Genomic DNA, 26,905 nt, shown 5'->3' with positions numbered 1-26,905 from the left:
GAGCGCACACATCTGAAGCGTGCGTCCAGAAAGCCGCTTCTCAGACAGCGTGCGAATGCTGAATTGAGCTCTCGTTCACGTCTTCTTGCGCTTGAACGGATACATTCACACAATTACATCGGAAAATGCCAGTCTCGGTGAGTATCCTAGTAAACATAGTCTGTTATATCTTAAGTGACATAAAAAATTGAGAAATAAAATGCATGTGTGTCAGTATATTGGATCCGTGCAGCTCTTAAAGTGACAGAACCTTAAATGAACCTTAATGTTAATCAAACAACAAGGACAAATAAAAAGAATCACTCACTGCTCTTAACTTTTGTAACTTTTCTATATTTAATTTATACAGAGAAGACTATTCTATTTTACATTTGATTATTCATTTTCTCTACCTGAAAATGACTGTTATACTTACCTGAACATTATGAAAAGCAGTGTTTATTTCATTTGTATGTTCATTCTATTGTATTTGTGATATTGCTTGTAATTTGATTATATGTTCTTATTTTATTGCTGACCGTTTGCTTGTCTTTAACAATTTTATAGATAGATAGATAGATAGATAGATAGATAGATAGATAGAGTTCAGATGCAAAAGCCTCTAAGTGCCATCTGAAATTTTCTTCTAGAATGATCATTTTTATCAAGCTCGTATATTTAAGTTAAATAATTTCACTTAAATGTCAATGCAAATTACCTATTAATTGTCATTTAAGTGAAATTACTGAACTTAAATATACAAGCTTTATAAAAATGATCATTCTAGAAGAAAATTTCAGATGGCACTTAGAGGCTTTTGCATCTTAACTCTTCATATATAGTTAGTTAGTTAGCAATAAGAGTTAGCAGTTTTTGGTGCCACAAAATTATTTATTAAGGTTATGGGTAAAAAAACAACAAAAACAATAAATAGGCCTAACTTTTTTTTATTTATTATTATTTATCACTTCTTTGTGGTGGGCCAGTGAAAACTTTGGCAGGGCACGACCGGGAAAGTTGAGCGTTGAGCCCCGTGATCATTAAATGCTAATATCACAGACAGAGCCTACAGGGAGCAGCCAATTTAACATGCAGACTAAAAAAATCATTATAATTGCTGTAATTTGGTGGAAATGAGTGGAAATGTTATTTTAAGCCACAGCCCATCTCTCAGGCCTTCTGAACAAAAGGCAGGACGTCTATAAATCTACAAACAATCATAAAAAAGAAAAAAAAAAAAGACAGAAAAACATACGTGTCCATTTTATTTTTATACAAATCGCACATGAACTCACATCGCAGTTACATCCTTCTGAACTCATAAGTAGGAACTTCTCAAGTGGACTTGATGGCGTAGATGTGTGAGTGTTGTGTGTGTGTGACAAATTCAAATGGTGTCTTCTCATGAATGTGTATGTAGGGTGCAAATGATGTCACAGCAGCACTGATTTATTTGCTACTTAATGAAGGCATCAATCAAGTCCATGTCAGCCAATCAGTGTTTGAATTACTTTCTTCCAAATACACTGATCTCATCTTGAGCCACTAACCACGTCTCTAACTCATCCACTGCATCACGTAAACACTTTGTATTTGCAATGGATCATTTAACACACACCATCAACAGAGTACACGTGCCTGTCCTTGACAAGCACGCACACACAGACACTCGCACGGAAAATGTAAAGCCAGCCGTTACTTCGGTTCATTTCAGGGAAGTAATGGTAACCATTAGTGGTGCTGCGCCAAAGCATTAGCTGCATGGTGAACAACACCCATTTGCATCTGATTGACTCAAGTAAACATTGCAGTGCTTCAGCGACCCTCCCTTGGGGATCATTTGCCTGTGCTAGCTTAAAACGTAAATCGATTTAATCAAAAGGGTTCGCAATAAATCACTGCAACTGAGCTGGTGGGGAAGGGAAGATCAACACAAATTTGCCCACAACCAAAGAATAACAAAAAAGTTGGGCTTGGGTTAAGATGACAAATACATCGACCTAACTTTTAAAATGTAGAGGTAAGACAAGAAATAAGACTGACCGACTACGTCCAGCTGGTAGGTGTGATTGATGCTGCCGTATTTGTTTTCCACCAGGCAGGTGTAGTTGCCTTTGTCTGACGGTACCACCGACTCCATTATGATGGTCCACATGTGCTCCCGAACCTGTGCAGTAAAATGAAAAATATAAAAAAAGTGTGCAGATTCTGTGCGCGCCTAAATGCAATAAAATTGACCACATAATGTATGATCTATTTAGAAAAATAGCGTCATTTACACTAAGTGCAAATAGCCCGCCTTGTTGGCAGTAGTTGCAGATACTTTTGACGCGATCGACTTTTGCCGAACTCGTTATTCTCCCTTTTCCAACTGCGTATCAGATTGAAAAGGCTTTTATTGTCAGTAAATATGAAGAAAATATGTGAAAAGTGCCTTAATAAAGTGTTTAGGGTTAGGGGATAGGGAGGGCTTTATTGTCCCAATAAGGCGGCATTTATTTAATAAATATAATAATAGCATCTAACTACAATTTACACTTATTGCTAAGAAAATACTGCCATTTTCACTCAACGTAAATAGCCCTGCCTGTATGGAGTCACAGAAGTGAATCTGATCCAAAACTCTTCAATTAAAGACTTCTATAGACAAAATCTTCTTGCAGCTCAACATCTAAAAGCAGAAAACTGCTAAATGCATTAGAGGGCTGCTTGTCTTTTAAGATCATTTCTATGAAAGGCTGAGGAAGTTTAACAGAGCGAGCTGGCAGCAAATCCCCGTCAGGTCAGTTTAACATCAGTCAGGCACAAGAACAGAGCCGTGGAGAACAGCTTGTTCCATGGCGGAGAGTGGGAAACGGGCCGATCCATGTCCACGGACACAGAGCTCTTCTCAAGCCAAGAGCTCTATAAACCACCAGCAAACATCAAACTTCAGTCTATTAAACAACATACGTCTGCTAAGCAACATGGACCTCCACAGATCAGTGGCGATTTTAATAAATACATATTTTTTATGAAACTACTTAAAATATTCATTTGTATTATGTGTATATTATATTGTATCAGCATATGGCAGAGATTGACAACATTTTTGCTATTTGTGAATTATGTACTATTAATTATCATCAGAAGTGCACAAGTCTAATGTTACGGTACTAAATATTGATATTTTGTTCTCTCATTTTGTGTTCCACATTGAAATATGAATGTCATTACAGGTTTGGAATGCAAATAATTTTAGGGTGAACTAAACCTATAAAAATCCAGCAAACAGAGCATGTGTTCTCTTCTCTGCAGTAACAGCTTGATGAAATGAGCTTTAGGTTGGGCAAAATTAATAAGAGGTTATAGGCCTACAGAACCCCAGATGTGAGCCGCTACACTCGCAGTCTGTCTGACTTCCTTTTCACAAACACTTAATGTAAATGAACAATTGTGCCAGACTCTTGTTAAACAAAAGAAACCACGAGAGACTGGGAAGAGTGCAGGGGGGAGGTTACTACCAAAAACTGCAGCAGGGCCCCTCAACGGAAGTCCTTCACACTCCTGGAGCTCAAACACACGTTTGGATGCATTTATGCACACATTACTATCGCTATGGTATGGTACGGAGTCTGTCTCCACACACACACACAAAATAAAGCATTTTTCTTAGTATACTCAAATGTCTGTATAAAACCATGTCAATGCACATGTTACTGTGTGTGCGTGCATGTGTGTATGCATTGCAGTGGCCTCAAACACACTCCAGATGGTAAAGTGTGTATGCGGTGAGGGAGAGGAAGAGGACTAATATCTCCCAGCTGGAAAACACCTTGATGAGAAACACAGACGCTACAGGTCCACAATGACACGAGCAGAGAACACCACTATAATGTCATGTAGAAGGGAGAGGAATGGAATAACATTTTTTTTATTTTGATCTGTAGTATTTTTTAGAGAAATATTTAAACCCACAAATTAAAATAACCTGTCATTATCTACTCATTCTCATTTTGATTTTCTAACTAGTGAGCTGTGGCCAAAACTCACTCAAAGCAGTTCTCCTAATGACGCGTTGCTAAGAAATCAATTTAAACGTTACATTGGGTTTGTTGACATTCCTGATCAACATGGTTAAATGAGTACAAGGACAGAGCTGGTTTATCCTGGAGTTTATTCTCATCTGTCTGAGCACAACGAGTTGTGTAAAATAAGGAGCCAAGCAATAGTAGGCCGCCTCCACCAGAAACCCACGGCTCCAATGTCTGCCTTCAAGGCACGGTTATTCAACCTCTGTCATGCAACAGTGAGGTGTCTGGAAGACAAATCTGTTGAGGAGGAGGTGCTCTTTTAACCTCCAAATCACAGCAGCTGGCTGGCAAAAATGAAGTTTGGGAACCAGTTTGTGACGTCAGAAAAAAAACGTGTTTTTGGAGCACAGCAGTTTTAAGGAGAAAATACTCAGCAATGGTGTTGACTTATGAATTTACATAATGGTTTGTCTTAAAGCATATTAAAACCAACACGTAGACATATAAACAACATTAAAAGCTTGATTTTCACCACAGGGGGACTTTAAGATTAAGACATGGATATTTTGAAAGCATCTCTGAGATAGAATGGGGATGTTGCGTCACCTTGAAGCCTCCTATTCGCTGGTCTCTCTTAAACTCTTTGCCGTTCTTGAGCCACTTGAGAGTTGGTGTAGGGTTACCGTTGGCCTGGCAACGGAACTTGACAGTTTTGCTGGCGGGAACCGCGTGGAGCTTCTTCTCCATCTTATCAGGGTGAGCCCAAACAGGAGCCATTGCTGAGGAACCGATAGAAAGTACAAAAAAATAAGACTGAGGAAATTGCTATGAAACTACAATGTAGTATCAGGAGGATGACCATCGTAGAACACTAGTCCAAAGCAACGATTAGAGCACGTTCCAGGAGAGTGATTGTACTAAGGTGACCTCAGATCAAAGTGTGCAAGATTTGGGTGTTGGGTTGATGGTTTCGCTCCTTTTGACTGGCTTGATAGTGCCCTTGGGACTCAAAGACTAATCCATCAAAAGACATGAAGACTTTCAGTCTAATAAACTAAAGCTCGGCACATTCCGTAAGACGGCTGTGGTTTATAAAACAAAAATGTGCACTATTTCCTGTTATAATTCCTGCTTTGAAGGACAATCCTAACAATATTGATTCGCATTGACATTTGCATATCTTTGAGTCAGAGTTTCGAGCACAGAGAGTTTGACTAAGAGAGCAACGGTGACTCACGAAGCAGCTTCTGGTCATTTGATAGCTTGGCCTCCTCTGAGGAAGACTCATCTTCATCATCATCTTCTGAGGATAATCCATCTGACCAAAGAACAGAAAATCAGGTTATGTTTTTGCTGTGTTTGTGAACAATACAAATGTCAACCTATCAGCAATTTTGAATTAAATTGGTTTCTCACCTGTAACGTTGACATTGAAGTAATCTGTATGGTTGCTGTTGGGTCCCTGAGCAAAGCAAGCATACAGACCAGAGTCGGCTGGCTCCACTGTTTCGATCTCCATCTGGTCGCTGCGCAGACGTGTGTGCTCTCCATCAACCAGTGGAAAATGGTCCTTAGTCCAGGTAACTTCCTGTGTCTCCTCTTTACCTTTACAGTTTAGCTCCAGTTTGTCCCCCGGATACAGAGTGTACGGCGTGGGATCAACCAGGGCTAACGCTAAGAACAAGATGAGAAAAAAGTTATATTAAGTTGTAATATAATTAGAATTCCTGAAAAGAATGTACATCATATCGAATACTAAAGTTCCTATCCAACCATTAGGTAAAACCACCAAACTGGTGACCATTAGGATAACCTTTAACTTAGTTAAATCTAACTCCAATGTCTTAAATCTACAAAAGGTAAGATGTTGGGTTGTTTCAAATATTAAGCATTACAAAATAAAACTAGCCACACATAATACGCATCACTATTACCAGGGATGTGCACGAGTACTCTGAAGTGACACCAATGATTGATAATGTGAACAATGATCAGCCATAATGAGTTGCGTGACTTTTTGCTGAATTTGAAATTCTGAAGAAGAAAAAAACCCTACAAAAACAAGTCAAATAGGGATTTTTCTAGAAAGATGGAGTGCAAATGGATGCAATATTTTGACATAATTTTGTGTGTGTGTGTCCGTTCAAGCGCAAGAAAACGCGAAAGAGGAATAAATTCAGTGTTCGAACGCTGTCACAATCTCGCCCCTCTCTCTCTCTCTCTCTCTCTGTGCGAGCACAAGTCCCAATTTTAAAATCGCTTGAATATGTAAATTGGCAAGACAAAACACATCCGAATGATAAACTTTGACTCTATGATGGTTAAACTCATCAATTAATCCACGAATCAAATGCTAGCAAAACCATGGGGCAACTCGTCCGTACGGATCACGGATCAACGGCGATCCGTTGCATCCCTAATAATTAATAAACACACTTATCATCATGATTGATGCAATCAATCCTTCTCCAGCTCCAGTAACAATCCTACTCCAGTAAGTAAACGTGTAATGTTGGTAACGTGTAATGTTTTCTGCTGCGCATGGTTTATTTTTACCACACATGCGCACCTGTTATGTGCACACCTGTTTATAATAGTCATCTCAAAATATTTACACATCGGATTCAGATCGATGATCAAAACACAGATGGAGAAGACAGAGTCCATCAACATCCCTAAAGCTTCACAGTCCTAAAGCTCGTCCTGGTTCGGCATTTCATTCAGTAACATTAGGCCGTTTTGATTTATATGCTGTTTAATGTTTATGATTGCATTATTTTACATATGCATTTGCTTCCAAATGATATCGCTTGTTTCTGCTTCTTTTTCATGTCTTCCACTTTTTCAGATGATGTGTAATAGCGCCCCCTAGCTTATAACAGTGAAAACAAGGAAAGCAGTCTTTCCGTCAATGGCGGGGAAAAAAGTTAAGAAAACATTTGAGAACTTAAAGTCACCCTGTGGTGAAAATCAAGCTTTTAATGTTGTTCATATGTCTATGTGATGTTTTTAATATGCTTTAAGACTAACCATGTGCAAATTCATAAGTTAACACTATTGCTTGGTGATCAAAGATGAGTTTTGAGGGATAAGATTATTGACTATTATTGAAGAATTTTAACGAATGTCTCAGAATTTATCTAAAGAAACTTCTTTCTTAAAAAGATTTGTGTGAGTCAAACCCTCGAACATTGTTGCAACTGGCATCCTATAGATGAGCAGAAACACCTTCTAACGTCTATCAAAGATACCGGCTCAGTCACTGCTAAATCAAATCTGAGTTGGAATTAGTCAAGGGCCAATTGTCAGGCCAATTCTGAGATAGAGCTCAAATTTGATTATGGGATGCAAGGTCGGGGGCATTGCCTCGGATACCGCCACCTGAGCCGACCCGTTGCTCCAGGCGACCAGTGGAGGGAGGGGGGGGGGGGGATCTAAATATAATTACGCAGATTCATTGTCCATCAACATGTCATTCATTCATCTGCACCTTTCAAGCAATTGGCTGTGCACTCTTAAAGGGGAAGTGCTTCTCGCGGCGCACTAGGGGATTATCACCGTTGGGGTTCCTCTTTAAAAGAATAGACTGATGTTGTCAAAGAGCACATTCTGACACCATATGCTAATTGCGACTCTATACTAACGGTAAGATGAGGTGAGATTTTCACATTTACAAAACAAATGGTGACTGCTTTGTATTCTAATGCTAATTGGATTAATTTCTGTTCAATAATGCATTTGACTTGCGCTGAGGGATTTGAATTACACCAACTGGTTTCCTGTAAAAGATGCACCAGGACTTGATGATTGTTCAAAAAAAGGTCAAATTTCCATGAAATCCTGCCACCTTGCAGAAGACGACATTTACACTATTGTTTTGAAATGTGAGTAAATCCAAAGAAACAATGCGTGGCCTACATCCCATTGAGCCACTTTTGGTAAAAAGTAATTGCAAAGTATAAGTAAGAAAATTACAAAAGAATTTCTTCTGAAAAGTCTGCCAAAGGTGTGCGGTTGTGAAAAAGGATTCAGCGCACATTTCATGAAAAGAAACCACTTTGGAGAAACCGGTATGCCTTTTTCCCCTGACACGTTTTTAATAGTAAACGTAACCCAGGTTTCCTCTTGACTAGTTCTGCTGTGGTAACTCCGCCCATCACCACCATTAACTCTGCTAATAAAGGAGAGCGAGCGAGAGGCCTGTAGCAGCAGGTTTTTGGGATGGTATCCATGGTGACCTCAGTAGGGTCTAGTTAAGGTATTTCCTGCTTCGCATGTGTCTAACAGGCTCTTAATCCTGACAGGAACAGGGGGCCAGGGAGGGATCAACTTTCCCCACCAAAACACTGCAGAAAAGAATGAAGGAAGAGACAAGAAGATGAGCTAGTCTAGTCTAATTTAGACACAAATAGAAGCTTAAAAAGAGGGCGAGTAACCACAGTTTAAATAAGTAAACACTTTTCAAGGTTGGATTGCTTTTAAAAGTCAATCATATACCTGGAATAGCAAAAAGCTATTATACATTTGCACCCACATTGCTTAGGGAAAAAAAATACTTTAATTGGCCTTTTGTGACAACATGCCCCAATAGCAGGCATAATATGGGGTAAATAGTCACATTTGTTGCACATAGTCCAACCATTGTTTTAACCAATACTATAATTAATGCATTTTTATAAATTTTATTGGTAGCACTATATTTTACAGTCCTGTTGCACATGGACATACTATGTACTTATTATAATAATTTCAATAACTGGGTAATAACTAGGTACTAACCCTGAACCTACCCCTAAACCTAACCCATTATATTACCAGTACTTTCTTTGGTACACGCAAATGCATGTACTGAAAAATAAAGTGCAACCATTTTTATTTTTTAACTGGTTCCCAATCTGACATTTACGAAAAACAGAGAACAATTTCAACCTTTATATTTTCAACCAATATGACAGCATTCACTTGACCTCAGTGTCAGAGAGCCAGAAATATTTCACATTATGATTTGATGAATTCATATTACAGATACACAACTGACCATAAGTTCATGACAATGAGGTTCCAATTTCCTCTTGGCATTTTGAGTTGAGCAGAACAGATGCCGAAAACATTTTGCACCAGTCACCAGAGAAGCTGTTTACTGTGAGTATTCCGCAATAATCACACAGGGAGAAAACTATACAGCTGCTTTATGATTTACAGTCATTAATCGACATGCTTCCTTTCCAGGATATTAAATAGTGGCATGTTACCAAGCCATCAGTCACTTCAAAGTACAAAACTCCATGCAATACAAGCTGAGGACATGCACCGGTGTGCGAGCTATAGAGTCCAGATGTCGTCTGGCACAACCACTACACTGGAAATTAAGAGCATTAAATTGAAGAAAAAAATAACTTATGATGGGGAAACAAATTTGGTGTAGAGGTTGTTTAAAAAAAATAGGAAACAAAAAATGAAAGCCAAATAGGTAAATCTATTGAAATCTTTTTTTATTTTTTAATAATATTTCAAAAAGGTATATTATGTATATTAGGGCTGTCAAAATTTTCGACTTGGATAACATTTTCGAAAAAACGTGATTAATCGCACACGTATCGTGAAAATAAGCATATACAGTTTATCTTGTTTTTTTGCTATCATTTGTTATATCCAGCAAAGCAAACCACCAGATTGACGACTCTCAAAAATCTACTTTCTGCAAGCCTTTTTTCCCCAGGTAAATTTAGAGGTCTTTCCAAAAGAGGAAACTTGGGAGACTCCTAAAGGACACTAAATAACCAAATGAGTTTCTGCACACCAAAGCACCTAGAAGAAAAAAAACATTACAGAAAAAAATCAACACTTGCTTTCTCCAGCCAAGAAATGTAGTTTGCGTATCATCTGGCCCATACAGTGGTGTCCCGTTCAGTCTGTATTTATCTTGCGCTCTTCATAATCACAGAATATGACAGAGCTTGTGTTTTAAAGTGAAACACACACTGGAATGAAGAACAGCCCTGTGTGTAAGCGTGCACACAACGTGCAGACTGCACATTTAGCAGTCACCTTATAACAGTCTTGTTTGTATTATGATTAATTAAACAGCCCTACTTCTAACTCCACTAACTTTAAAATATGCACCCTGCCAAGCTGAGGCACTCCCCATGAAATCTCAAGACTGTTAATCTTCCAGATTCTCTGACCAGATTAGCTTGGATTCAAGTCCACATATTTGGAAAAGCAACCCAGCTGGAATAGCCATTGCATTTTTTTCTTTCCTGCTGCAAGCCATTAAAAAAAAAAAGATTGACATGCCTGAAAATCATGTTAATTATGTTAAATCATGAAAGGGATTTTTCTTTTGGGCGAAGGACAAAATGAGAGGTGAGCGAGTGAGACTGATATGGCAGAGAGGCCTTTCAGGATACAAGAGAGGAAGCAATACATGAAGAGAATGACCACAGGGATTTCCTGTCATGACAGAACGATGGTCAAGTAGAGAAGAGGAAAAGATGGAAGTAGGAAGACAGAGCCCGAGCAACTGCAAAAAAAGGCCAGAAAAAGACCAACCCTTTATCTCAGATCTGACCTGCGGGTGATTATATATGCAGTAGTCATTTACATTTCATATACATTTGAAGAAAAAGTTTCAAAGTTGTCCTAAGACAAGAACAGGTATTGTTCAAAATTCATGTATAACTTTGATGAAAGGTTTTGATCCACTTCAAATGTTGACAACTGTGAGTATATGTATGTATGTATGTATGTATGTATGTATGTATGTATGTATGTATGTATGTATGTATGTATGTATGTATGTATGTGTATTACATATACATACATATACACACACACATATATATATATATATATATATATATATATATATATATATATATATATATATATATATATATATATATATATATATATATATATATATATATATAAAGTTGAGCTCTCTTTCATGCCTTCCTGTGCTTCAATGGACAAATTCACTCAAAATGATGTAAAAAAACACCTGTCTCGGCGAGCATCCTAGTAAACATAGTCGGTTATGTCTTACGTGAACGCAAACACAAAACGCATGATGTGTGTGTGCATTCGCTCTTAAAGTGACAGCTTCCTGATAATCCTGCTAGTGTCTGCGTTTTTAATGTTAACCAAACAACAGAGGACAAAGAAGAAAAAAACAACTCACTGCTCTTGAACTTTAAAAAGGATATGAAGACTATGCAGTGCTATTTATTTGATTAGCCTACTTGATTAGCACTGTTTTCATTTGTATGTATTGTATTTATGTTAAGTAAACTGACTGTTTACTTGTCTTTAAAAATGTAGGCTATTAAATGTGTATTAAGCTAGTAGTTTGTGCTGTGGAATCAAACTGGAAAAGAGGAATGTGAATTTTCACTGGTATCTAAAATGTTGGTGTCATAACTGCCTGTTTTTGTGTCACGGCTGGTCAATTTTATTAAGTCACCGACCGGCCATTCAAAGGTGTGGCAAAAAATTTGTTTTAGGCCCTGTATATACACAGTATAGGAGGTTTAGTCTCAATAACAGATTGAAATGTGCACCGTCACAAAGAATACCACACAAAGAAAGTGGAATGTGACTTGTAAGTGACCAAATTTGATTATTCCTCTGACTATCAGTCCATTACTTGTGATTAACGAAGGTGTGGGCACAGTGTGACAGAAGAATACACACACACACACACACACACACCTCCCCTACCATTAACCTGCCGTATGCTAGCCTGCGTCAATTAAAGCCCACATCAGGACTTGGATGCTAATGGCATTTGTTCACAATGGCCACGGTTGTACAAACATAATCACTGCTTGCCTACACGTAAATGTGCTCATGTACACGCAGGGGCAGGAATGAGATCAGCGTGCCCTGCTGAATCACAGCCATTGTTTCCGCCAAAGTATTTATTCATCTCCTTTTAGATGGTCAGCGTGTTTTACAGAGAGTAAGATTGAGAATGAGAGAGTGATGTGGCAAGAATAAGAAAAGTGGCATACATTAAAGAACGTCAATGGACATTAATCATGAACAACAGGATAGATGGAAACGCACACATTAACAGTATGTTTCTATGTCCTTCAAGTAATTTAATGGGAATATTGGGAATACTATTGAGTGACAAGCAAATCAGTAAATTGCGTTTTTCAATACACTGATTCAAAACTGGTTCATTGATAAAGGTTTTGTCATCTATTGTAGTATCTGCAACTAGAGCATGTTTTACAAAGACTATAGTTGCCAACCAAAACAGCAAAAACAATGAGCTTAAGTCTTGTTTAAAGGTATAATGGAGGATTTTTTTACTTCCGGGTGGATCACCTATACTATTGGTCCTCCTAATTGTCAATCATTCTGGTGAATCAATCAAACTTATTCAAAAAGTGGAGAGGGCGGGTCTTATCTAAAATTCGGAAAGATCCTCCACTATACCTTTAACTAAACTTAAACTATTAAAAATAGTTTTTGTAAATTGAAATGAAGCTGCAGTAATATAAATCTGAAATATTAAAGGTAAACAATTCTACTAACAAATAAAATAAGCTGAATTTGAAGTACTAAAATTACTAGAACTAAAATACAAATACACTAAATAGCTAAATAGAAATATGAAATGACGATGATGATAATAATAATAACAAAACCACATAACAAAATTACAAAGACTGAAATGTAACTTAAAATCTAAAAATAAAAGCTCATTTTATCATTTAGCTCATAAATACTATGTATTATATAAATACTAAAATAACACTAACAGTTTATAATCATTAACAATAGATAGTTAAAGATTAATTATATAAAGGCATAAAGTATCAAATTATACAAAGGAAAAATAAAAATATATAAATACCTAGGTTATGATTTGCAAGAATTTTTCCCGCTTTCAATTAAATATGCCTTGGGCTTTTGAAAGTCTCTTCCGATCCCAAAACATTTAAAAGGGTTTAAAGTTAAAATGCTACTTAAGGAAGTCTGTTATTTGTGCAGGTAGTATTCCCACCTAGGAGGAAAAAAACAAATGTAACCAAATGCTGGAGTGTCAGTCACTCATCAACAGCTGAAACTATCATTTACGCCACAGGAGGCCTGAGGGGAGAGAAGGAAAAGTGCTCTCTGCCCTGACAGGAGGAAGAAGGGAGAGGAGGAGTAGAGGAAATGCTTACAGGGTATCAACACGCTCGGCCATTTGGCTGTCAAGCATTAAGTGGGTAAAAGGTAATTCATCAAGGGTCTTCCTCCCTTCATTTTAGTCACAATAAAGTCTCTTAGGGAAGTGTTTAAACGAATGGCAAGAAATAAAAATATTTTATTAAAATAGTCAGATGCATGGGGATAAAAAAAAAAAAAAAAAGTATATTCCCAGCGAACCCCCAATTTGTGCATCTAGGGTGTTAGATCCGCACCAACTTGAAAAGTTGTTTAAAGTCTCCCTGTTTAAAAAATACTTCATGCCTTAAAATAGCTTGAATGTAACTACACTCTTGCCTCATTTAGTATACGCGGTTCTATGAATATGCAAATTAGCCCCGTCTCCACTCACTCACGTCTATCGTATTTATACAATGAAAAAAAATCCCATAATGTACGATAATTTCAGAATTTTTGTGACAAATGATGGTCGTTGTAATCATAGGGCTTCTATACTCATTTATCTAGCTGTGTATCCTACGTCTACCGTCATGATTGTGAGGAGAACGTGAACGTGGTGTTTCGCATGTCTTCCATCTCATCTCACGTTACGTCTTCTCGGCCAATCATCGTGGAGAATGACTCTCTCACCCAGCACAAGTTAACGTTCCTGCCGCTGCACTTAGTTGTTTCCAAGCTGAGGTTGACAGTTGATAGTCGTGTCAAAAAGTTGTTGGTCTAGATAAACAGCTGTGTTCTGTACGATAATTTTCTTCCAAATACGATCATTTTGAGATTCTGGTACGATAATTGGACATTTCCAATCTGGCAACACTGACAGCAGCTCAGAGATCCACTTGTTGACGATCACACGTTGAACCGTGTTTTGGAGACTGTCTTTGGTTCACTGCAGTTTTAAGGAGAAAATACTCAGCAATGGTGTCGACTTATGAATTTACACATGGTTTGGTAAAAACACCACATAGACATAAAAACAACATTAAAAGCTGGATTTTCACCACAGGCGGACTTTTTCTCGTGCAATGCAAGTTTTCTTGAAGAGCACTACAGTACCCACAGGGCTACGCTTCACAGCTCTGCACTCAAACGTGCTTCATTTTCCCAGAAACATGATCTCCACTGTGGAACCGCTCCACAGGGCGGAGTACTTTCTGTGTCTTCTTTTAAAAGCAGTAATTTATAGCGTCTCAGGTAGTCAACTCTTCCCCTTTACAACAAACACCTTTTCATTACAAAAGGAGGATGATGAGACAACGGAGAGGGAGAGAGGGGGGGGGGGGGTATCTCTGCATAGCCGGAGGATACAGATGGCAGCTATTTCACACCTCCAGCTCTGGGGTCAACGTTTATTTAAAGCCTTCACAGTCGGCCAGAGCAGAAGTGACCGCTCATTTTATAATGTAATGCAAGGCATTCAGAAGTCTCCCGGGAACACTGTATTTCCAAAACCCAAAAGACGGGGATGACGGTAGGGAAGCACGTTCGGGCCTGTGAGAGCCACAGGCACTCGCTCCGCTGGAATGATGCCAAAGGACACATTTTTCAGGGTTTTATTTCAGCTGCTGTTTTTTTTGGGGGGGGGTTTTCAACCCGTTTGCCTTTTTCACTCTCCGTCTATGACTTGAGCGCTTGAAAGTCCTTAGGGTTTTAAATGGCTATTTTGGATATGAGGTGGAAATGCAGAACAAATGGCATCCAATTGTAAACTTCCACAGCTTTCCCTCACGGCATACGACCAAATTGCAGACATGAATATGGTTTGAGAAAGTGCATATAGTGATACGGCATAGCTATACAATCATGTTGTACAATATTGACAGATATCAAAGTCTAGCTCATTTTAATGAGGACAAATTGTGGAAAACAGCATTTTACTTGCTCTTCAGAATAAGAATAATAACAACAACATGACGTAGGATACATGTTTGATGTACTATGTAGGCATAGTTTCCTGAATGTACGCTTAAAAATAGGCCACTGAGATATCGTAATGATGTTGTTTTATATGAACACATCTTAAAATGGTACTATTGCAAAAGAAAAGAAAAACAGCCTGTTTAATTCAGGCCCAGACAGAGGGTGGAAAACAATCACACCTGTTTTTGTTGAAAGAAAGCTTAAGCAACATTAAAGTGAAAAAAGAAAATGAAAAAACTGCCATAAACGCGTAGGATATGGCCAATTTAAAAACTATTTCAGAGAGCTTAATTGCAAAGTGTCTGAGACATGGTTTATTGTTAACACGTCTTCAACTGAGATACAACAAGAGGACAAAAAAAAAACAACACTTACTCTCTTCTTGGGTGGCTGGTCTGCAGTGGGACTGAAGAGCCTGAGTTAGGAGTATTGAGATCAGCAGCAGCATGGTCTTCATCATCGTCATCATCGTCATCATCATCAAGGGTTCTCTACATCTGAACTCTGCATCCAGCCCAGCTCGCCATTAAAACAGCTAGGACATCCGCACTGCGTGTGAGGTGAAGAAAACCAGAAAGCGAAACAATTAAGAATATGTATCTATTCACAACCAATGATTAAAGACAACATGTGGCATTTATGTTAGCTGATGATATTTTTCTCCACACACCAGACCATTCTTATGCCAGCATTCATTTCAGAAGCAAAAAACCATACTAAATTAGTTAAACATACAATAACCTTCTCTTTAGAGTAACTTGAACCGAGGAGTTGTACAAATGAACATACTGACGAAATTAATCTTATGGCTTAATAGAAAAGGTTCCCTGACAGAGAGAGAATTCCAGTAAAACTCTATAATAAGAGTCACAGAAACCCCTACATGCTTGAGCAGCACAGATCAAAGTTTCTTATAAACAGCCTGATAAAACTCTCCATCCATATGAGCTGTAACCATGAAGCAGACGAAAACATAACTTTGCTGAATAAGGTCAATACTGGAACAGCACGTCCTTTAAGAACTCAAGGATTTTAACCTCAGACTTTTCCACTACATCATTGTCTTTAATGAGTTTGCATCAACAAAATCGCCTTGAACAGTAAGCTAACGTGGCACTCTTTCATTTTAGTTGAATTATGTATTGAAGACTAAATTTGATTGCAGAAACCACCTTACATATCTTTTTAGTGGAAAGAACCGTTTCGTAGCGCAGTTCTGCGGGAGATCTTACAAACACACGCAAGTAAAACGCACAGAAACACAAACACACTCTTCCAACCCTTCACAGATATCTGTCAACTCTGAGCTGGTTTAGACCCCAGCATGACCCCCTTCACGCCATTTGCCCTAATAGCTATCGGAACTCCTCGTTCAAACATCATTTACACATTTCAACACACACACACACACGACCGGATTGGTCTGAAAAAAAAAAAAAGCCGCGTTTCACAATTCATCTGGCAGATGTTTTTCCTTCAGAATGTTTAGCTGTGGTAAAGTGTGTGTCTTTGCTTGCATTTGGGATTTTGCTTCTAATTCACAAATTTAAATAAACTGGGAAAAATTTTTTTTAAACTTAATATGGTTAAAGCTAAAGGTTATATGAACCCTAAACTTTCTAAATAAACTAAATGAAAAATGTGTGGCTATTCAACATTAAATATCAAGAAATATCCTGGCGAGTCAGTGATGTAATGAATCGTTTTTAATTCTCGAGAGAGAGAGAGAGATCAGGATCCGGTGGCACCAGCTGTGCGTAAGTTACAACTTAGCATAGTTTTGAAGAAAATGGGCACTAAGTTACAACTTATGCATGCACTACTAAATATTTTTGCGTTGCACCATTAAGCTTAGTTGAAGCGTAACTCTTCGTATAAACTAAACATTTACTGAAGCCTCCGATCAGGAGTAACGGTTGGAATGGCAGACAGACTGAACTGCATCAATACCCGACAGACTTCAAGTCTTTAGACATTTATGATAATTCTTACATTTACACTCACTAACATTTTAAGTAAGAGAACATTATGTGAAAAGATTACTTTGTTAGCGGCTCTTCAACACGAACCCGTCCAACAAGAGCGCCATGTGTGCATAGATGTCTTGCTTATGATTTTTGTATCAGTATTTATTTAATGATCCTTATTTCAAATACAGTTTCTGAATGTTATTTACATAAAACATGTATTGTGTTATTCATGATTAAGTAGTATCGTATTTAGCTAATATTTGGAAGTTTTTACCGTTACGTGAGACAATTACCGTTAGTTACGTGAGACAAAAGAAGTTAGAAGGATAAACTGAAATTCAAGGCATTTCAACAGCTTCTGCTCACATATTTGAAGGCTGCTATTGGATCGTTGAGGGTAAACGTCATATTATGTGACTATGCATTACTTTACAGAGGGTTTACGACCTACTAGCTACGATCTGCCTTACGAACAAATTGTGCAACTGAATAAAGTACAGAGTTAGTTACAAACTAGCTAGTTACTAAGCCTCTAGTGTGGGCTTCATGTTCAAATTTAAGAAGAAACTTACGAACGGCTGGTGCAATCCTTCCTAGAAGCATCATGCCTATTCAGACTGGACACATGCCATTAAATTTAAGGCCAAGTGCATTTCGAATGTAACTTCTATAAATATTAAGGAATAAATTTACAATAATTTCTCTTACACCTATCATTTCTTGCCTAGGACGGTTCTAGCGAAGTCAGAATAGAAGAATAGAATAGAATGAGGCATTTATATAGCGCTTTCATATATCAGTGCATCATAATGCACTTGGGAGTAGAATATTTTACAGAACAATGCGATGAGATGTCTATCACCTTCACCAGCTGCTCTAATAAGGACAAGAAATTTGGAAAAACACCAAGAAATGAGATTTGACACACATAACATTTTTCCCATTGAGTTTGGGTTGGTTTCATTTTTCAAGCCATGTCTGCAGCTGGAACAAACCAGAAGAACAGATGATTGGAGAGACGGGCAAACGGTCAGAGGTGTGGGACTCTGAGTTTGTGTCAGACACTGCAAAAGACACTTACATCAACATCTCCAGGGCAAAAACATACAGAAAAAAGCCCACACACATCAGACTACGTGGAGAAGCAAGAAAACAAAGACCTACTAATGTAAATCTGCTCTGTTTCAGTAATATACTGAAGTGTAACAATATACAGTGCGAACGAGACATGACAAAACCAGGAAGCTTACATTATAATCAAGGCGACATGGTGTAAATAAGGGATTTGGGCATCATCTTATTGCAGTAAATTATTATTATTTGAGGAAGACAGTTCTCAGCGTGTAGTAGAATATTGGCAGCACGCAAAACTCAGTATTGCATTACAATATCAAGGGACATGTTATTTCTAATTTATTTAATCAATTTCTCTACAGTTATTTTTTTTTTTTCTTCAAAAAGGAAAAAGGTTGAACACAGTCCATGGGAAACTCCCATCAGGACAGGTGAGCTAAGAGGAACCGGATACAATGAACAGCTACGATTTGCAACAAGTATCTTTAAACCTTCAGATGTTAGCTAATCCTTAGTTGATTGCTCTTTAACACACATGCTAGTTTTTTTCAGCCATGGTCTGATATATTATCGAAGATAACATGTTTGAATTTCTTATCCTCTGTCTACATGACATCCTCTCCAATATCGCATCCATTAAATGTGTAAAAAATTCAGAACTAAACGTATACTAAGTACTAAATTTGAGTAAACGTGCTCATTTTATCTCTTGGTTTCTCCAGTGTAGTCTTTTTACTGATGCAACAGGTCAAGTTTACATGGCTGGAATGACTAATGTACCCTAAACTAGTTTTAACTGTTAAACACATTTAATGAATATGCTTTTGGGGAAACAAAAATGGTATAGTTTAAGAAAATCACAAACCAGAAGGCTTAGTTTGTGACTAAATTACTTGGCTGAGTTTCCGCTGATGTAAATGTTTGAAATATTTTTTTTTAAACAAGTTCCTCTGTTTACGTGAACTATTTCTAAGTAAAACAAACAGCAGAACAAACATCCAGCTGATTATATTTAAAGTCTTTACCACGGTGTTCACTTTGAGAGGGAAAGACGCGCAGACAGTCGAGAGAGAGAGAGAGAGAGAGAGAGAGAGAGAGAGAGAGCAAGCACGGAATAAAAAGAATTCGGCCAAGTCAAGTGGAAAGAGAAGTTAGTACCCTAATTAATGAACCCCAGCATGTTTTTCTCTCTCTGATCATTGGAGGGGAACATGGCGAGAGCGTATAGCAGGCCCAGCTCATTACTACTGGAGCGGAACATTCCAGAGAACAGCATTGGTTTGTGTCGGAGACGGGACGCCTGACCTCACTCATTCCAGTGCCGGTGGGAGCCAGAGCCATAGCTGGCCCACCAAACCAAGAGTCTCCAGACTGCCACTCCATAGGGAGGCTATTAGGGCCAGGCTGATGAACTTTACCTGCAAAACTCTTTACTAGCCGCATTTCCATTACCCTTCAAATTGGGCGAATTGCAAATACGCCCAATGGAAACGCGTAAAATTCGCGAAAACTCCCATGCATCTCAAAAAACGTTTACTCTCGCATGATCTAATTTTACTCTCGCACGCCAAATCTACTGCCATGATTTTCGATCGTGAGAAGAAAAATGGCTTTTTAGTCACATAACATTGGTTCATGGAAACGCCGTCATTTCGCAATTGTTTTTTATCGACATTTAGAAAATATTCTATAAAGATCCCGGATGAGCCCCCAACGAAACGGGTGTTGAAAAGGACATCGTATTATACCCTAACCTTTCATATGCATAAAAAAAAATCTGATTTAAGACAACTAAGGCAGCCATTTTGCTTTGTGACAGATGTGTTGATGTAAACAAAATAAGGCATTGTAACGCATCTCTCCATTTTGAGACCTAATCTCCTCCCAAAGTTTCATGCTAAAGCTCTCAGACAGTTGTGTAATAGTAACTTTCCTTTTAAAAGTGCTGGGCGATGGTTTACTGTGCCAGCCCAGCCCTGCCAGCCCAGTAAATTAGAGGGCAAAGAATTCCTCTTCTCTCCAAACTCTTAACAGCGTACTTCCACCGGAAGAACAACCACAGCATCTCCATCCATTTGCTTCCTTTCATTTCACTATAAAGCGGTCACTACAAGATCAACACAACAAACCAAAACGAGTGTTTAGGACCGTATGCAGAACACGAAGGCTGGGTCAAACCATTGCGCTCACTCAAATACGTCCATTATTATCCAGAAATGCACAGTAAACTAGCTATTAATGCAACTCAAACTGTCAATGCCATATCCCTCTATGAAAATACTAATGATGCTTTGCAAAATACTCTTACTTCATTGCAAACCAGATGAACCAGTGACCTGTCTGGAGCGGCTAACAGTAAAATCACTGGTCAGATCCTGAGGGACGAGCAGCCATAATGATTTCCCCTCTAATTTAAGTAATTGATGTAATTATGGACTTAAACAACTACATTTTCACAAGGTCGGTTACAGTTCTTCAGTACTGGCTGAAAAGGACGCTGCATGAATACGTGGACCGAACACTGAGCTTTATGTTCAGTGGAAAATAGTTTCAGGATTTAAATGAAATTACAATAATGTATTAAAAAAAAAAACTCAAGCTACTATATGGTTCTTGCACAAACTGCCTGAAAATGTTCATATCTAATTGACTGTAGTTTGCTCACATTTCTGCATCGACTTGCAACAACTCTGGGTCAAGTCTGCGCATGCAGTAGCCAGCCAGCGTGTCGCCATTCATAAACCACTCTGCTTTTCCATCATGTTCTTCACACCGGTGGAAAGGTGGAAACTGTCCGTGAATGTCTTTACTTGAAATTGCAATGGTGACTTAACAGCAGGGAGAGTATTTAAAAGCTCAACTAGAAGAAAGGATGTAAGTATATGCAACTTTGATGTAAAGCTTCAATGATTAGAAAGTTCAAGACTGTGCTGAACAGTCCAAGAATGAAGGGGGGGGGGGGGGGGTGTATTTTGCACTACTCTGAAATTATCTAGTGAGTGATGAGGAAGAAAAAGGGAGTGACACTGTGAGGTGGGTGCAGAATTATTTTGCTATGTACAAAGTGACAGAACAAAAGCCCTATAGCACAGCTAACTAACTACGACTCAAGATTGTTGAATTCATTTCTGTAAAAACATACATTTCTTTAGCTGCCCAAAAGCCCTATAGCACAACAAGACTCAAGCTTGTTGAATTAGGATAATTTCTGTGAAAACATACATGTCTTGGCCCAAATAAAGACATAAATATGACTTTCAGCTAAAGAGACGTTTTTTCTGTCTTTGAAATGATTTCAGGATTTAATGCGTCTTATGTCTTTTAACAATGTGTGTTTTTTACTGAATTATCCTTCTGCCACAGTGCCATCCAAACTCATACCTCAGTATAGGTATGTTGTTTGTCTTTTTTTTTTTTTTTTTACTGTGGAAAGATAAACAACTGCAAGAATAAACCTGCCTTCACATCAAGATAACATGCAATTATTTTGGGAAAGGGAATCTGCAAAATCTCATGGATGAAGGGCCAATAATGCATGAAAATACTGATTCACAAAATAATACTAATAATTAAAACAGTGCAGGGGCAAAATTAAAAGTAACTGTCAGGGTCCCAAATAACTACGGGGGAAATCATTCTTAAGTAACCTAATAGCTTAGATATGTAACAAATGCTGAACACAATAACACCTTTTCCACAGAAGCCACTAAGTGAAACAGAAATCCAATATTTTAAGCTAAATATGCTTAGATATTCCAATCGATTTTTCGATTTTGAAAACATTATTTCGCTGTACTGACCTCCTGGATGGCTTCAAATATGAGATGATGATGTGCGGGAGCGCGCGTGACAGTAGGCTACAGGCACGCGCATCAACTCGCTCTCATAAAAACATCAGATTTTGGGGAATTTGATGATGAAAGCTAATGAGATCCCACAGCGTAGGTTACTCATACGAAAACCGTAAGAAAAAATAAATAAAATAAATAATAATAATAATAATAGCTGGTCAGGCTCAATAAAATACATTAACATTTAAACAAACTGCCCAGTCAAAATGACTTTCCGTCCAAATGCATTTTAAAGTGATTTAAAGAAGGGCCTCCTTTGGTTTCTGACAGACGAATAAAATTTAAATGATTCAAGTAACGTTGCAAGATGAGTAGACAAAAAGAGAAAAGAAAACGGAAAACATCGCGTTTCTGGAAACAACTGTCATCAAACTCTTCCCAACAGTGTTTTTATACTGTCCTGGCGTTTTTATAAAAACTCTACAAGTATTATTCAAATCAATAAAACAGCAAAGCATGTGTATTTGATTACGGACTCTAACAAGAGTCCATTTACAGGCGTTACTCACCTTTTTCTTTCTGAAGCAAATCCTTTCTGAAAAGAGTCAATCCCAAATCAGATTTAAAAGTTCATAGAATACAAGCTCCCAAAAACAGTCAATGGACGAAACTCCACATTTCTTCCTCTGTTGTAAGTTCAGACTTTTTTAGTTTTCATTAAACCACACGGATGTTACACGTTCGAGTCGCCTGAGTGATAATCGTTTGAAATCAGTGGAAATATTCGGCGGAGACGCGTGCTCGTACTAAAGATCGCGTGAAGATGATTTCGTTAAGTATCATAACGTTTAAGACTCGCTCATAACACCAACAGACCGATTTCCCACCGTGTTCGTCCGTTTTTCTTCTGAAAATCCCACCCGTGAGGATTTTGTTTTGTTTGCGCTCGTGCGACAAGGAGGTAGAGGGGAAAAAACTTTTACCCCAGTCGCTACTTCGGTCGAAAGTCAAAACTAACCAAAACGATCAAATGCGCTTTTACTTGAGTCGCAGTCCTCTGTATAAATCGGTCTAGCTTCGGAAAACTAACTTCACTATTGAGTGTTTGTACTGGTTTGTAGATAGTCCGTATCGTCGTCCTCCCCCAGCACTACAGAGGATACAGCTGCGAGATTCCGCACTCATGGATGGAGGAGTGTGTGTTCAGAAAGACCTGACTCCCCCTCCATCACTCCAACACCTCAGGACTACCAAACAGCTCGCCCAGTGCATCTTGGGATTGTAGTTTCTGTCACACTAAGACTGAAAGAAAAACAATAAAAATCTACATTTCTTTTGAAATGATATTACATTACATTATAAAAATAGAGACATAAGAAAGTTACAGACTGGTTAAAGTCCCCATGAAATCATCACCCACATCAAAAGTTGTTGGGCTTTTAGTATGAATATGTTAGCCATACTGTTGTCTATAAGCTAGTGTGATCCAAAAACAATGACAAAATTCGCATTTAGAAGATATAAACGTTCAAAACGTACAGTCTCTCACTTTTGTCAATATGGATCAATGATTTTGATGACATCACTCTGCACTTCTAGCCTGGCCCCGCCCTCCTTCGTACTTCCGCTCAATTTTCATTTTCCTTCAGTACTCCGTCTGGGTTTGCGGTATATTTATGGGTTTTCTCCGGCCAATTTTTTGGCCGTCCAATCAGCGAACAGAGGGAGTGGCTGAGAACGATGACGTGTGGTGCGCTAGTTTGATTTGTAGGGTTACGTCACGACCAAACGTTAGCGATTGGTTATGGCAGATCCAATCGTTTTAAACTTCAACAGAGTACCCGCCTTCAAGGAAGTTAACGCTTGTCAATGGAGAGTGGCCAAACTCTCTGTACAAATGAAATGTACGAGAGTCTGTTAGGACCAGGCTACTGCACTTCAGCTTCTCATCAGATTTTCTGTCCAATCAAATGCTCTCTGGAATCTGAAGCTCCGCCCCCTATACTATAACTGTACGCTGAAGCTGTGGCTGAAATCGGTCATATCTCCGGTCCAGAGACACGATAGCACAGAGCTGATCATATGATCGGATCGCCTCAGACCAGAAAACGTATCCAACCCATTTAAATTCTGCACAGAATGTATTTTAAAACGATATGAGGGAGATTAGGAGGAGAAACGGTTAGAGATTAGAAGGAAACTGCGGCTTTACCGATTCGAGCTCAAGCTGAGCTGTGATATAAACTTAATGCTATTGGCTATTTTTCAAAAGGGGAGGAGCTGATCGATATGTCCCGCCCACAATGAATAATGCTGTGCATTTCAAGGCACTTCAGTGGGCCTTTAAGGTTTGTAATGTCCATGTTATGCATCAACTACCCATTGAAATAAATACGATAATATTCTAAATGCTTTAAAGACATTATTAGATAAATGACTGATAAGTCTCCTTTCTTTGTCCTCCATAGATAAAGCTGTTCCGTTCATTCTTTATGTGTGTATGCATGTGTGACAACAATGTCCACACACCCCTAACACGGTTTGTGTTTGCATAGTGAAGATGACCACAACAAAGTCAAGAGTTTGCAAACGTATTATCTCAACAGCAGGAAAAGGTTCGGTCAAGCTCCAGATAACATCTCCTCTTTTATTTCAAACTTCAATTAGTTCAAGAGTACTTTAGCATAGAAAACATCCGTGGGTCCAGGAAGCATCAGCTTAAGTAGCAGTGCAGCCATTGTTGGGGGTCGATGTGTGGATGGGGGGTGTACATTGTCCTGGCTCCTGATGAGGGAGCCCAACTAATGTCCTCTACCTTATTGGGCTCAGGAAAGAACATAACAGCTTTGTCCCGTGTATTTCTGTGATTGACCTGGTTAGCAGACATGCATCTGTCAAGCTGTATTAAAAAATATGATTAAAATACAAAAGTGAACATTTTAAAAGGTAATGATAGAAATATTGCTACAAAACAAACAAGTTAAGTGTGACATCTACTGTTCTAAGAAACAACAAAACGGTTTCTTCTGAAATTTCAATTTAGACATTGTTTATTTGTTTGCCAGTGTTCTGTTCACAGTTGTAAGGTTTCACCAGAGGGCTTGAGGTGACAATTTTCTCTCTACTAAAACATTTATTGGCCCAATTTGCTCTCCAAATAACAGCAAAGTCCAAGAAAGAGACAGCAGACGCCTGTGTGACACACTATTTATGTTCCAATAGAGCCTCAGGACTGATGTTTTTTCTTTTCTTTTGACACAATGTTTTATTGAAACATCAGTTACTTTAACATGATTGTTTTCCTCGTGACAGAGGAATGACTAGGCCCATGCCTACTCTACATTAGACCATCAAGTGGTTTAGTCATCCCCAACCCCACTTATCAGACCAGATGCTGGTCAGACCCAAAAGATACATTTCCTGAAATGAAGAAGTGTTCTTCTGAGCTTATTTTCCACAATGGCAAAGCCTTGGAATAAATCTATCTAATTGTCTGCTAGCCCCCCTCTTGTTCTTCAGGCAAGCAAGCAGGCAGCTGATTCTGAAAGGGTCCCATTGACTTACTAAAGGGGGCTTATCACGAAATACAGCAATGAATGGAGGTGGCAATGAGGTGTGAACCAGTCTCAGTGAGACTAATGAGGGTTAGACTGCAGGAAAGAAGTGGGGGAGGGGTGAAGACAGACGTAAACAGAGAGATGGAGAGGGAAACGTGGTCAAAAGCACAACCTCATACGAGAATCACTCACACATAATATTATTTCTTTGGATAACTCGTCCTGCACCATTGGTGGTACATGAATGATACCTTCAATCATGCATCTTGGTGTTGAAAACTATGCTAGAACTCAGATTTTCACCAGATGGATGATAAAATGGATGGAAAAGTCTCTTAGGGAATTTTCACACTTGGTAAAATTTCTTGGCCCGAACAAGAGTTAGATTATTTTCCCCTCCACCTTTTGGGTTCTCTTCACAAACGGACAGTGTTGCTTTTCTTACTTCTTTTTCTGTTTTTTGACCTTTTTGTTTTGTTTCCAAAGCATCAGCAAATGCGTCCATCTCCCACAAACATTTTACAATGGCTCCATAGATCTTCTTTTTCAGTTTAAGTGCTTGATGTACTGTTAAAAAAATACTATAATTGGCCAGTTCCTCTGCATTTAGAACAGACACACCTGGCATTAAAAAGTTAGTCACCCAAAAATTTTAATTATCCTATAATTTACTCACCCTCAAGCCATCCTCCAGCCAAACAAAATCTGAGTTATATTAAAAAATATCCTGGCTCTTTCAAGCTTTACAATGAGAGTGAATGGTACTTGTTTTTTGAAGCCCAAAAAAGTGCATCTATCATAAAAGTAATCCATACGACTCCAGGGGGTTAATAAAGGCCTTCTGAAGTAAAGCGATGTGTTTTTGTAAGATAAATATCCAAATTTATAACTTTATAAACTATAATCACTGGCTTCTGGTAACGGCATCGAGTTCCGGCGCAAGAGTGACCTCTGACCCGACGCATGACGTATTGACAAATGCGGAAGCGCAGTGGATAGAGCAGAATCACCGGTCACGAATTAGAAATCTAAAATGAGAATTTTTAAAGAAAAACATCGGAGTAGCTTGAATTTGTTGCCCAGCCCTGTTTGTTTAAACCACGAGAGGTGTCTACTCTCACCTAAGCTTACGTTACTCTTACATCATGTGTGGGGTCAGAGGTCACTCTTCGGCCAGAACTCGACTCGCATATGGCTGTTATCGGAAGCCAGTGATTATGGTTATAGTACAGTATTGAATTCTACAGGATTAATGGTAATTCTGTAATGGTCCACCTAGTAACAAAGCCGTCATGACGCCAAACCCCCTTATGGAAAAAGAAAACCATCATGTTTACTTCTGTGACGAGTGCTTATCAGGATCAGCTAAACGCTGGATTTTCAAAAGTATGTGAAGTTCACCAGTGCCAGTGTTGCAGTAAGCTTGCACAACGTTC

The 26,905-nt window shown here is 38.5% G+C and overlaps 1 protein-coding gene across 3 annotated transcripts in view; it reads right to left on the bottom strand.

Annotated features, from left to right (window-relative positions):
- fgfr1a (fibroblast growth factor receptor 1a) overlaps positions 1-26,905 on the bottom strand; it is a 120,658-nt gene that overhangs the window by 19,031 nt on the left and 74,722 nt on the right. For 2 of the 3 annotated variants that reach the window (XM_084389270.1, XM_084389271.1), the window contains exons 4-6: positions 5,230-5,304; positions 4,599-4,771; positions 2,023-2,146 (exon numbers count right to left, since the gene is read on the bottom strand). In XM_084389270.1, the coding sequence (XP_084245396.1) occupies positions 2,023-2,146; positions 4,599-4,771; positions 5,230-5,304 (372 nt within the window). Of the gene's footprint in view, positions 1-2,022; positions 2,147-4,598; positions 4,772-5,229; positions 5,311-5,408; positions 5,667-15,452; positions 15,627-22,481; positions 23,186-26,905 lie in introns of those variants that run through there. The other variant, XM_084389272.1, reaches the window with a different exon arrangement.

This window comes from Rutilus rutilus, assembly GCF_951802725.1.
Source record: "Rutilus rutilus genome assembly, chromosome: 19".
Taxonomy (NCBI): domain Eukaryota; kingdom Metazoa; phylum Chordata; class Actinopteri; order Cypriniformes; family Leuciscidae; genus Rutilus; species Rutilus rutilus.
This window is presented reverse-complemented; position numbering and strand designations above follow the sequence as displayed.